Raw genomic sequence first — 14649 nt, 5'->3', positions numbered from 1 at the left:
CGTCATTGTTTTGTAACTAATACCGTTTTATACTAAACGTTATTCCTCTCGGTTGAATAGTTATCGGCTTTCAAAAGTGTGAAGTGATACATCGTTTACATCTCACGCGGCCGCCATTACAACTCCCCTCGTATGGGAACAAAAGTCTATCGACAAGTACGTTGATAAGTATCGTGTGAGGCGAAAACTAACAAATTGGTAGCCAGTCCAGCACCAACTAGGGCATACCTACTGGAAATCCAGTTCCATGTGATGCGGGCTTAATAATATCCTGACATGAATACATATTATGCATAATAAACAGTTCTAAATTATGTAACCTTCTCCACTCACCTGTCTCCTCATCCCTTTTAGGTCCAAATATTTTCCTAAGGATCTCATTTTCAAATACTTCTTAATTTATGTTCCTCTTTTAATCTAAGGGACTAAGTTTCATATCCATATAATACTACAGGGAAGATTACTGTTTGGTATATTTTAACTTTTAGTTTCTTAGATATTATATTAAAAGATAAAAGTTTATAAAGAGAAAAGTAAGACGCATTTCCTGAATTAACTCTGCTTTTTATTTCATCTTAAATTCATTTTCATTTGTTAGTATTACTCATAAGTACTGGAATTTGAAAACTGATTAAAAAGAGACGTTATCAATAAATTAAATATTTATTATTACCTAACACTTGGCTTTGGCCTGAAAGCATATATTTAGTGTTCTCATTGCTAACTTCCAAACTTATCATTTTAGCTGCTTTGAAAAATATTTTAGCATTATTCTTAATTGTACTTATATCATCCCCTAGTAAGTCTACATCATCTGCATATGCTAACAGCTAAGTTAAACTTTTTAATTTTAGTCCTTCATTAGTTTCTTTTACCTTGCTAACAACATATTCTAAGGCAAAATTAAAGTGCAATGGATATAAATGCATCTCCTTGTTTTAACCTATCATCAATTATACATTTGTCAGACATATTAATACCCACACGAATTTTACTTTCTCTTTCACTGTTGCATACTTTTATCATAATTTCCCTGATGCAAATATGGTGAAGCTGGTAATATGGCCAACTGGCTCTCCTGCATGTAATTCCTAATGATAACTACAGATGTTGCTGGTGTGTTGTTTGGGCATGTCCCCTGACGTTCTTGACAAGAGCTGATAACGCGATGTCCGTTACAACGGCGTAGAGACTCCATATTGTCGAGTTGTTGTTGAGAAGAAAACACGCTTGTTAATTCGCTTTGGTAAGTTCGCATTTGTTTCTTACGTCTATATTACTGATAATTTGAATTTCGTAATTGTATAGTGAATAATATTAACTTAACCGTTAGTTTACTATTTTCAATTTGTGTAATATTACGTTGAGGTTGTTGATATGGCCATACTTGACATTTTCACTTGTCCAAAATGCACCCAATAAAGTCAACATAAATAAATGAGATAACTTATTGTTTTATTGTAATTCTTATGTTCTTGTTTTCATTTGTAGTAACTTAAATGTTTCTATCTAACATTTCAATGCATAAAAATTAACAAAAGTTATTATATAAAACGTAAACAACTAAAAAAAGGTGCCAAAATGTTCGAAACGTCTTTTAACTTGCTTATTAGTCTTTGCATGTTTAACTGTATCAAATTTAAAAGCATGTAATTGTATAAAATAACATTTAAAAGTTGTAAAAACTAATTTTACATTGTATTGTTATTGACTTATACCATTTCAAAACAGTAATACAAATGGTGGCCATATTAACTTCATATGCTTTTAATATGGCCCAAAGTCAGACTTATGTTCACGTCCTTATTTTTTATATTCATATTCAAGAACAAAACTTGTTTTTTTTTTGTGTGTGTTATAACCAAAATACCAATAAATTGCCTCGCACAATATTTGTTTGGAAATTGCATAAAACGATGTCAGGATAATTAATTAGAGCTTAACGTGGCCATATTTGGATCAGGGACCTTATTGAAAAGCTTCTTAGGTATTCCACACTCGACAATTATATTATATAATTTCTCTCTTTTCATCGAATAATATGCATTGTTTTAAAATCAATGAATACCTGATGGACGGACATTTTGAGTATATTCCCACTTTCTCTCAAGTGTCTGTCTGATGTAACAAATTTGATCCTTGAAAGCCACTTGTTCCAAAAGCATGATACAACCAGCTTTCAAAGCAAATGTGTTTGCACCGCAACTACAACAAAAGAATCCCAAAAATATCAAAATATTTCTGCGACGATTGTCATTGTAAATCCGTAAAGTTGCCAAGGCCTTCGTAGAAATTCCACGAAGCCACCAAAATCCCACAAATTCTATTCTCAAACAGAGAGAGCTCGGTTTATGCGAAGGTCGGATGATGTAAAAGATGCAAGCAATCCTCAAATTGATTCGCGATTTGGTTTCATCTTACATCAAATTACAAAAGGCTTAACTGACTCACAAGGCCTTAATTACGAATTGCATTTTCGGCTTTCATTGTTGCGATGCTCTTTGCAAATGCAACACCACAAAGGAAACGGAATTTATCCTTTTTTGGTAGGACTAAAACAATTAGCAAAGTCCCTTGAAGGGCTTTCGTAATTGTGAATCTGAAATTTAATCCGGTCCCTCGTATCGTATGTCTTCGGTATCGTCTATTCTCTTATGACTCTTTGCGGCTTGTAAATTATTTAACGTTTCATTAGCAACGTTGAGGGGCTTCTCAATATGGGTCGTCGCCTTGTAATCAAGTCGTTCCGGGTTACATATATAAGGTTCATAACTCACTATATTTATTTTATTTCTCTTATTTTGTCCCCCTTTAATGTTATCATTATTATTTTACCGTTAAAATATCACTATTAGTATTACTGTAACTGTCTTTGTGTTTATATTATTGTTATTGTTTTTTATTATTTCCATATATATTTTTTAAAAATGTATTATCATACGTCATGTATTTTTTTTAAATTTCCCTTTGTCACTTTCCTATAGACAAGGCTTAGTTGTAAGAGGCCGAAACAAGTCTGCTTTAATAAAGACGATTATTATTATTATTACAAATTGTAGGTCCAGTCCAGAGAAGACTATCCGTGCATAACGTGGACTAAAACAAAAAATCATTGGTAGTTACGGTCTGGTAAAGTGAAGACGACTGGGGGGCAGTTTCCTCCACTTTTTGCCACTTTTGTCCCCGCACTATACTAGACCTTTTATACAAAGGGAAGTAAACTGTCCTTTCCCCCCAATTTTGGAACCCGCCACTGGTCTGGTAATAAAAAATATAGGGATGTCTCCCACACAAATTGCAACAAATACACGATGAATATGGGTAATAAATTGATGAAATGGATTACGGGAAGAAACAAATTGTACATCAATAAGTTGCACAAAGGTTTTGAAACTGGGATTTGTGCATTCGTTACGCCAGGATTTCTGGAATAGCCCCGAATCCTGAAAATAATTTGGGGATGCCTATTTGTCCCGGGTTTTTTGTTTTCTCTTTCAAATGAGAGTGTATTTTCCAATCCAATCTCTTTCGTTTTCCTTTATACGATTCGAAGTTGGCTCTGTCAAAAATTGAAGCAATAATTAAATGTATTTGATTATCGAATAAGTTGCTTAGAATTGTATGGTTATGTCAAGATCTACTCTCCAAGGCTTTGCTTATGTAAATATCAAAGTAGACAGAAAACAATCTCTAGTCAGGTAAGTAATACAATAAGCTATAAGTCACAGTTTCTGTATTTCAATTCCAAAGTTTAAGACCTGAACATGTAGTGATGCGAGAAAAGTAGGGAAGGCGATATGAGATAAAAGCAGAGCAGAAGGAGGGGAGAGAAGAAGAAGGAAAAGATAAAACAGAAGGGACTGAAGAGAAGAGGTAGTTGCAGAAAATATCGTCTCAGCGTCAAGAATTGATGCTATTATTCATAAAGTGTTTAAAATGTATTCTCTTCTTAGCTTAAGTTTAAAAGTATGGTGCAAGTGCTTTCCTTATATATTTTGTTCGAAAATATAACTCCTAGGAAATATCTGATAGTCCTTTCTTTCAATACAATGACGCTACTAAAATAATATCCTTTTTTGTCTCAAGAAAGGGATGTCCCGGCTTATCATTTACAAAATCAGGGAACCCAAAACTTGGACCTCGCCGATATTGCAGTCTGCTTTGCATTCAACGGTTCCCGTGTTCGAATCCTTACATAATGATTCTGATTCCATTTTAAACAGTATATTCAGTCACTATAAAGCCGGCTTTAGACGAAAGCATTTCCATTAACATTATTGCTGGCATAAATGCTATGTACAGTGTCTTTCAAAAGTTTTAGAACAACGACATTTTAAATTAGGCAACCCAATTTACACAAGGTGTTGGTGGGTTGCATGTAGAGTTAGGCTCAATTTCAGGGTTGCTACATGCACAATAGATATTTATAAAATACGAAGAAGAAATAAAAACATGTATTATTGTATAAAATTATTAAAAATATCACTATTATATATCATGTGATCAAATTATTTCTCAAAGGAAAAAAAATACGTTTTCTAGTATTTCATCGCTGATGAGTCTACAGTAAGGAAAAGAGGTGAGAGAAAACGAGAGGTGACAAAGGACAGGAGAAAGAGAAAGCGAAAGGAGAAGACAAAAACTAGAGGAGTGAAGAAACAGAGGATAGAGGAAGAGAGGAGATGTAGTGAGATGAATGGAAAAAGATTCTAGGAGAGATGAGGAAAATGGAGCAAAGAAGAGAAAAGAGAAGTAAAACGAGATGAGAGAAGTGGAGACGAGAAGAGGGGAGTGGAGAGTAGAGTAAAGGAGAGAAAACGGAAGAACAAAAAGAAGAGGAGAAGAATGCAGTGAAGTCGGAAATCTAAGACAGGGGAGGAGGTACGAGGAGTGGAGATGAGTGGGATGGAGATAAGATGCGAGAAAAGTAGGGAAGGCGATATGAGATAAAAGCAGAGCAGAAGGAGGGGAGAGAAGAAGAAGGAAAAGATAAAACAGAAGGGACTGAAGAGAAGAGGTAGTTGCAGAAAATATCGTCTCAGCGTCAAGAATTGATGCATTGGTCAAATTGTCGACATGAAACATTCAATAACATTTCGAAATATATTGGGGAATGTATTAGATCAGTGCGAAATGCCTTGTGGCTTAGTTCAGAGCAAGGTAAAATCTTCCATGTAAGATCTTTGATTTTAGCTGCGATTATACCACTAAAAGCATGAATGTAATTTTAATATTTATAAGAATTATCCAATTTTTGTCCACTTCTCTGTTCGATGAAATGGAGATTTTGTAATTTAATATTTCCCCTACTCCCATCGTTAATTCCAAACTGAATTATTCCGTTTCACACAGCGTGGACCATGAACACAATGGGATAGGTCTAAAACTTACGAAAAGTTTCTGCCACCGGAAGAGTTTGAACCTACGACCATCAGATTGATAGTCCTGAACGGTAAACACTACCCTACAAGCTTTCGCTCCTGAAAGTAAGTAGAAGTAGCTGACCAATGTGAAATGTAGATGCAACTCTCCTCCTACATGTAATGTGCAAAGAATACTTGTTTGTAATAAGGAAAACGAAGGTAGTACGACTCGGCGAAAACATTTAATGGATAATTGCTCATGATGAGAACTTTTCATTCGATATTTGCGGATGTATCCTTGCATTGAACTCGAGTGGGTCCTGAATTGCACAAATATAAATAGTTATTTCATTAATATTTTCCAATGTATTTGAAGAAATACAATTATCGTTAGAGTATCATAATTCACGATCTTATACATGAACATATCCCTTTGAACGTGTGTCAATTTATTTATTTGTTTATTTTTTTTATAAATTCTATATACAGAACAATGTAGACACTATACACTGCTATTACAAATAATATAACCATGCTCTTGTTTAATATTAGGGGATTTAAAAAAAGAAAAAGAACACCTAGTATGGAGGATCGAACCTGGGACCGCAATCAATGCTTTCAAAAACTCTAACCAGTACTCTACGCCCTTTGTTTCCCTTGGAGCAACAGTTCTTAATTATTCTGTCGCGTCAATATTGTAAACGTTATCCTGCAAAAATAAGTCCTATACTCTGATATAGCTCTGTACTTCTAGGATTACTCTATACACATGCATTTGAAATTTAACTCTGAATTTATTTTTTCGTTGTTAGTATATCTAAGCTTGTGAATATACTTTATTTGTAATTTTATATCGGTTACATGAACATCTACGAAATAGTTTATTATAATAACCTCCGGTTGACCAACTTGCCAATATAGACAAATGGAATACAGATTGTCTTCGAGCTTACATTATTAAAAATGAGAGGATACACGTATTACTATCCCAATACTTATTCAATAAGGTTTCTTGTTTGTCAGAAATTACCACTTAAACTATTACATGTTGAGCTAGTGCCCACCTAGCCGCTTCTGATGAAATCTATCATTCTTCAGATTCTCTTTAAAATTCGACTCTGGTCACTTGTAACTTGCTGGGTGCAGACACTGTGCATCGACGCACAGTATTTTGCGATAGGAAGCGGCCGTGAATAGCGTGAGTGAGTCACTTTGAACGCGAGCACGCTACTCTACCAAGCTTGTTTGCCTTTGAAAACCAAGTCATTTTTTTAATCGTTTTTGAACGCGATTGCTATTGTAGAAGTATATATTCTCTCAAAGAGCAAGAAAGGAAATTAGACCAATGTTCTGCAGCCGTTTAAAACCAAATATTACATATTAAACGAAAAGTTCACGATTGTCAATAAACCTATCTGAGCATAAGGTGAATGTAAATAACATCTTAATAGAAAGATTCTCCAAAATTTCTCTCCCACTGTCTACGTCATGCCAGTACCCAGGGGGGCATGCGGGCCATGCCCCCCTCGAACCCTGAAATATTTAAATGTTGATTTTAGAAATGTGTAATAATTTCTTTTTTGTTCTTACATAAATGAATCTGTTTCTTGCGCAAGTCTTCATGCTGCAATATTGGATCCTTTTAGTTTTATAATGCAAGGCTAGCAGACGTCCGATTCACCGATTTAGTCAGGACAGTGCGTTAATTTCAATCCCTGTCCCGACATTTTCGAACTGCAATCGTGATGCGAGAATGTCTCTTTATTATTGTTTTTTCTTAACTCACAATTAGACATGTTCTTTATTGTAATAATAATTCCTAGTACGCAACATTTAATCTATAAATATATTATTTTCTAAACATAGAATTATCATGACTTTTCAATGGCGCTCGCACTATTTGAACTATTTTGTAATATCTGTCTGTGTCTCTCTCTCTCATATATATATATTTGGGTCTGGCCCCTCCCTCAAAGAAATCCTGCGTATAGGCCTGGTCTACGTCAATGCCAGAAATGCAAGCAATATTTTTATTTATTTTAAACCCAATTAAAGGAATGTGGAAGAATTTAAAAGAAATAAGAAAGAGCAGAACGACTGTTACTCTACTTTAAAAATTGTTGTTCTTCGAGGAAGAAAAATAAGAAGGATTTACTCCAGCACCTTAACACAGTGTCCCACGAGTCTCTCTTGACTAATACTGTCAAATGTGAAGTGATTTTATGAATAAAATTTTCCGCCTGTTTAAGTCTAACGTTGCGCAGATTTGGTAGTTCGCAAACGGTGTAATTATTTCGTGTTACCTTACGTAACAGCAAATACATTTCATAAGACTGTATTTGAACACGACACTTGCGTCAGGAAACAAGCATTTCGTCTGTTGCAGTATCACAGGAAAAGAATATCGTCCTGCAATGTTCAAGCCACTAGATATTTTCTATTAAAAATGTGTAATCACAATAATAAGTTAGAAGAAATAACTCGCATTTTCACAACTACCAATAATCTCGTTTTTCTTGATCACTTCGAAAATTATTTATCGAAGATATCTGCTATACTACAAGAAAGGAATTCAAAATTAAAGTAAAAGTTCAACTACATGTATACCCAACTTCATTTACAATATTGGAGGGACAGAATACTTAAAAATTGTTGTTTCAATCGAAGGTAAGGGCGTGGTGAAATGGTTAGAGTTCTCGATTGGATTGCTAGCAGTCCCACATTCGATCCTCCTTAGGAGGTCTTTTTTTTATTCTCCTTTTATTATAAACAAGAGCATGGTAACATTATTTGTAATAGCAGTGTATAGTGGCTACATTGTTCTGCATATGGAATTTATAAAATAAATAAATAAATAAATAAATTGACACACGTTCAAAGGGATATTTTCATGTATAAGTTCGTGAATTATAATACTCTAACGATATTTGTGTACTGCTTCAAATACATTGAAAAATATTGGTTTGGTTTGAGTTGGTGTTTTAAGTCCACTTTATGCACAGTAAGGCTAATCGGGACTGGACCTACAGTTTTTTAAAGTTGGATCCGAACCACTTGTGCCTCCACCGGGTATCGAACCCGGGACCCTCGATTATAAGGAAATGACTCTACCACTGCACCATGTGGGAGGCCCACACATTGAAAAATTTTAATGAAATAACTATTTATGTTTGTGCAATTCAGGACACACTAATTTTACCCCTTTTCCCACTCGAGTTCAATGCAAGGATACATCCGCAAATATCGAATGAAAAGTTCTCATCATGAGCAATTATCCATTAAATGTTTTCGCCGAGTCGTACTACCTTCGTTTTCCTTGTTACAAACAAGTATTCTTTGCACATTACATGTAGGAGGAGAGTTGCATCTACATTTCACATTGGTCAGCTACTTCTACTTACTTTCAGGAGCGAAAGCTTGTAGGGTAGTGTTTACCGTTCAGGACTATCAATCTGATGGTCGTAGGTTCAAACTCTTCCGGTGACAGAAACTTTTCGTAAGTTTTAGACTTATCCCATTGTGTTCATGGTCCACGCCGTGTGAAACGGAATAATTCAGTTTGGAATTAACGATGGGAGTAGGGGAAATATTAAATTACAAAATCTCCATTTCAACTAATAGAGAAGTGGACAAAAATTGGATAATTCTTATAAATATTAAAATTACATTCATGCTTTTAGTGGTATAATCGCAGCTAAAATCAAAGATCTTATAATGGAAGATTTTACCTTGCTCTGAACTAAGCCACAAGGCATTTTGCACCGATTTAATACATTCCCCAATACATTTCAAAATGTTATTGAATGTTTCATGTCGACAATTTGACCAATACATAAATTCTTGACGCTGAGATATTTTCTGCAACTACCTCTTCTCTTCAGTCCCTTCTGTTCTTATCTTTTCCTTCTTCTTCTCTCCCCTCCTTCTGCTCTGCTTTTATCTCATATCGCCTTCCCTACTTTTCTCGCATCTTATCTCCATCCCACTCATCTCAACTCCTCGTACCTCCTCTCCTGTCTTAGATTTCCGACTTCACTGCATTCTTCTCCTCTTCTTTTTGTTCTTCCGTTTTCTCTCCTTTACTCTACTCTCCACTCCCCTCTTCTCGTCTCCACTTCTCTCATCTCGTTTTACTTCTCTTTTCTCTTCTTTGCTCCATTTTCCTCATCTCTCCTAGAATCTTTTTCCATTCTTCTCACTACATCTCCTCTCTTAAACAACCCTCTTTCTTCACTCCTCTAGTTTTTGTCTTGTCCGTTCGCTTTCTCTTTCTCCTGTCCTTTGTCACCTCTCGTTTTCTCTCACCTCTTTTCCTTGCTGTAGACTCATCAGCGATGAAATACTAGAAAACGTATTTTTTTTCTTTGAGAAAGAATTTTATCACATGAGATATAATAGTGATATTTTTAATAATTTTATACAATAATACATGTTTTTATTTCTTTCGCGTATTTTATAAATATCATGTAGCAACCCTGAAATTGAGCCTAACTCTACACGCATTCCACCAACGCCTTGTGTAAATTGGGTTGCCTAATTTAAAATGTCGTTGTCCTAAAACGTTTGAGAGAAACTGTACAAAGGCTGTCGCAGAGAAGGTGAGACTAATTCCTGTATAGGAAAACAGCGACCTCCATTGGCTAGCAAATGTACTAGGGTGAAAATTTGGTTCATTAGCTGACGATTGAGACCAAAATGAGAGCAATAGGTCAAAACGTCGTGACTGCGTAGCAGTTAAAAGACAAGCATGTACATGGACCCCTCCAAGAATCATTAAAATGAAACAAAGAAATTACAAACCACAAAAATTTTATTCAGAATCAGCCATATCGAGTAGACGTACATCTTTTTTCAAAATAGGCACCATTGACAGCTAAGCAAGCGTCCATACGCTCTGTCTTTGAAAATTCGTCGTCAGGTAGCGGACTGAAGAAAACTTGCGCTGCGGTGATCACTTCTTTGTTCGTCATGAAATGACGACCACGTAAAGCGGCCTTTAAAAGTGGAAATAGCCAAAAGTCCGGGCTGTATGCTGGATGCGGGAAAATTTATATTTTTCTCTTCGTCGCATAATCCTGAAAAGCCCACGCTGTATGCGGGCGTGCGTTATCGTGGTGCAATATGAAGGAGTTCTTCAAATGCGGCCTCTTTTTTTGCTACGAGCTGGCGCAGAATCTCAATGACTCCTTGGTAATACTGTGGCTCTACTCAGTCTGTCTTTATCGGCATATGCCTGTTGAAACATTGCATATGCTACCACAGCACTTTTCCCTAAACGCCAACAAAATTTTATGGCATGTCGCTGTTCATCTTGAATACTCATCGCAAAAAGCAATGTTGTACACAAAAACCTGGAGAGGTAAACGAAACACCTTCCACGTAAATCAACACAGCTTCTCACTAACGTGGTTTCGCAACATGTGACAACTTGCTACGGAAACAGAATGAGTCATCCTACACGACGCGACTAGTGCCGAAACCATAGGCAGTGTTGCCAAGCCAGGATAAAAATCTGTCTCACCTTTAAATGCTTTCAAAAATCTTATAGCAGATCTTACTTTACACGAAAGCTTTTCATGGAACAATTCGGTTAGCTGTTTCAATTACAATGTATGATACATACAGCATGATAGGCACATCGACTTACACCATATTTGGTGAGTGCACGGTGTTTACAATTGAAAAAAAACTAAAATATTCTTCCATACGTGTACAGTAAACGTTGTGAAGTATATATTTAATCAGCTCCATTGTTCGCTACCTAAAACCATTTAATACGAACCCTAATTCGTCTCGGTTGAATAATTATCGTGTTTTAAAAATATGAAGTGGTACGTTGTTTACATCTCACGCGACCGCCATTACAACTGCGCTCGAGACCTAGAGGTCGCTTCTGATTGGTTATGTTACGAAAAATGCTACGGAAATAGGATGGATCCTATTCTTGAGAAATGCCATGAAATATGCCACGGCATCTGAAATACCATAAGATTTCTCACTTTGCACGGTAGCATTTTGGTCATGGCACAAATGTTAAGGAAAATGCTTTCGTCTAAACCGGGCTTAAACCTATCTAAGAACAAAAAAAAGCACAAAGTGGACTTCAAATAAAGTTTACTAAGCTTTGAAAAAACAATGAAGAAAGAATGATCATCTGTTCCGACAATATGCTTCATAATGTTTTAATTGCCATATAGAATCATGGGTACTAACCCGATTCAAGAACAGTTCGCAGTTACAGCATTATTAATGTCACCCATAGGAAACCAGGGTTTAACAGCGTTTTAACGAGGAATCAATGCAACAATACATCAGATCCGAAACTGAAAATTTGTCGCAGGAACACTTCAACGGACAATGGTAACCAATTCAAACGCTGAAGATCTCCTATCCTGTCCATTGTGGAGTCTCGTCGAGAAGAGCCAGCCCCATTGTCGACCAGTAGGTCACATTGTTGCGGTCCACTCAGGCTAGGTATTAGCAGGTAACAAATGACCCAGAAGTGCTAACAGATGACGATCAATGAACTATGAGAGCAGAATGGCGAGGGGCGAGGAAAAGAGAATGGTTGGGGGAGGGGGGAGTTTGCTCGGCGTGACGTTAATATGACAGTCCAGCGAAATCCGACAGAAACCAATTTGAATCTGCACCGAAGGGGTTAGATAAAGCCTCTGCTTGAATAGTTCGTGATCAATATTCACTTACGAAGGAACACGATGGTCAACAGAGTAACGTCGTGTGGGTCTGCATGTTGAGTTTCCTCGGACAGACTTCTATGTATGACGTCAATTTTTGCAGACTCTGGCGCAGTGTGCATGCGTGGAGTTGTAAAATTTGTTATCTGCGCATCGAGCGCTCAAAATGAATCTTCCAGTTACGTTAACTGTAGCCAGAACGTCCCCCATCTTGAAAACCAATGATCGAGTTCCCTCAAATGCAATGCCAGGTCACTCTGCAAAAGTATCTTGCATAAAAGTCTTCCATCTTGAAAACTGAAAAGCGTTGGTAAACGTAATTCACATCAATCTGCAAAAGTCTCTTACACAAAGTCCTCCATCTTGAAAAGCGTTCATCGATTTCCCTTAAATACAATTCCAGGTTAAGTATACAAAAGTATTTTACGAGGTACTATCCAGAATTTTCGGGACTGGTGCATCCATCTGGGAATCAGTTGTAGTAGCACAACGGTAGATGGTAGTACTAGCATATCTTTTCAGTAAGTGTACAACGTTTCATGCAAGTAGATGAACGCGCTGGCTCATTATGTTTTTATAATTGGAGTCTAAAATGTGATTTGTACGATGAGGTAACCTTATTGTTCAAGGTTATCACTAGTGATTAGTAGCTGGGATTACTGTAACATCCAGTTACACAAAATGAAATAATTCTACCGTATTCTCCAATTCTCCTGTCCACATGTATCACGATACGATAACTTCGAATCAAAATTTACCAAATTACATGAAACGTATTCAAAATTATTCAAATTGCTTTTCGTTTCCAGAATTCAGTTTTCATTAAACACCAATGTTTTAGGATTAATTTAAAAAGATTTATGAAATGATGTACAAATATCCTCGTTAAAGGTCCACTACATTAATGCGTAAGCAAGAATGAAAAGCACTTGGCTAATTTTTCGCTGAATGAACGGACATGAATATGCAACTCGTCACTTCCATCTAGGCTTGATGATTCCTCCAAATTCGCATAAATGAATTTGCAAAGTTTACGCTTTCGTAGATTTTTAAAAAAATATCCACATGCCCGTGTTTACGTGCGTATAATGAAACCAAAACAACCATGTTATGGAACTGCGAATGAACTGTATCATGACGTGTTGATATTTGAGTAAATGAATGGTTTCATTTCCAATTGATGTGAACACATTTAGATATGCATGTTGTTAAATTAAATGAGTTGACACTCCTTCGTGGCTGTTTAATTGAAATAAACACTTCTCTAGTTTACTAACTAGATATTTAATAGAGTTCCAATAGGTTGTAACACAGAAAAGAGGCTGAGAGTTGCGCACTGTGTTAATCACACTCCGCCACTAAGCTTGATTAATCATTTCTTAAATTCATCCTTATCGACAGGGTTAACTCAAATAAACTGGAAGGCCTTCCCTGATGGCGTAGTGGAAACGTGGTTGTCTTGTAATCAAGGGGTCCCATGCTCGATACCCCATGGAAGCACATTTCACAGTAGTTTGGATTCCACTTCAAACTGTAAGTCCAGTCCAGTCCCTATTAGCGTATCTGTGCATAAAAGTGGACTTAAAAAACAGCTATTCAAAATTCAATGAGGCTGAAGCGAGGCAATATACAAAACAAAATACCGTACACACACGAACATTTTGTCTTTTTCTGCCAACTTTTTGGGAGACACCCTGTGTAATTTAAGTTCAACTGTAAGGTTACAATTGATTGATTAATTGATTTGCTTTATTTTACTTTACTTTTTTGTGGCGCTTTTGGCTAATTTGCGAAGATGAGGATGAGGGGTGATATGATGAAATTCATGAATGGACACTCAAAAACATCCATGCCCAGACGCCCAGACCGCGATGCGCTAACCAATCCGCCACAGGGGCCGGCTGTGTGAGGTTTCGAAAATCAGCACGTAAACTAACAAAATCAACCAGAAACTCGAATAAAATGAAAAACAAAACAATTATTACCATACCAAATACAGGGTGATCCAGAAAAGGTAGCCAAAAGTATTAAATATTTTGGTCACTTTTGGCGGACACCCTGTATAAATCAAGCTCAATTAACGTGCAAATTAACAATGACAACCAGAAACACGAGAAAGATATCAACTCACAGTTTTGTCATGCAGCATCCCCACCCTACAGTTCAGGTGCACTGACCCTCCGACAGGCACCGTCAAGGCTGTGGAGTTCTGCTCCTCCTCAAAATATGGTCCCCATCGATGGTCATGGTGGTGAGATTTGTGTTCGTTCTCGTAGTGTCTGCGATGACTTTGATGACGTATCTTGAAGTTCGCGTCCTCTGGTAGGGAATCCTTGGCCGTCATCTTCTTGTCATCGACATGTTGCAGTGTGGAGCCACTTTCGCCGTGGCCGCCTGAAATTAAATAAATATGCAATAAATTTACTGCCATTTTTTCTGAGACACCCTGTATATTACTTTACAACAGTTAAATATTAACTTGAATATTTGTAACGTGGCGGAAAAGTTAAATTTGGCAAATCTGTTTCCAACTATGTATTTTCTCAGGAGGCTAAGGTGAAAAAAAATTGTGGAAACGCTGGTAAGGGACC

At 36.6% G+C, this 14649-nt stretch overlaps 1 protein-coding gene across 1 annotated transcript in view; it reads right to left on the bottom strand.

Moving 5' to 3' along the window:
- Positions 1–14649, bottom strand: part of LOC146003168 (cell adhesion molecule 1-like) — a 257335-nt gene that overhangs the window by 53878 nt on the left and 188808 nt on the right. The window contains exon 2 of the mRNA XM_083141353.1: positions 14190–14452. Coding sequence (XP_082997479.1) covers positions 14190–14452 — 263 coding nt within the window. The remainder of the gene's footprint in view (positions 1–14189; positions 14453–14649) is intronic.

Source organism: Lepisma saccharinum, chromosome 19 (assembly GCF_977018435.1).
Source record: "Lepisma saccharinum chromosome 19, izLepSacc3.1, whole genome shotgun sequence".
Lineage (NCBI taxonomy): Eukaryota > Metazoa > Arthropoda > Insecta > Zygentoma > Lepismatidae > Lepisma > Lepisma saccharinum.
This window is presented reverse-complemented; position numbering and strand designations above follow the sequence as displayed.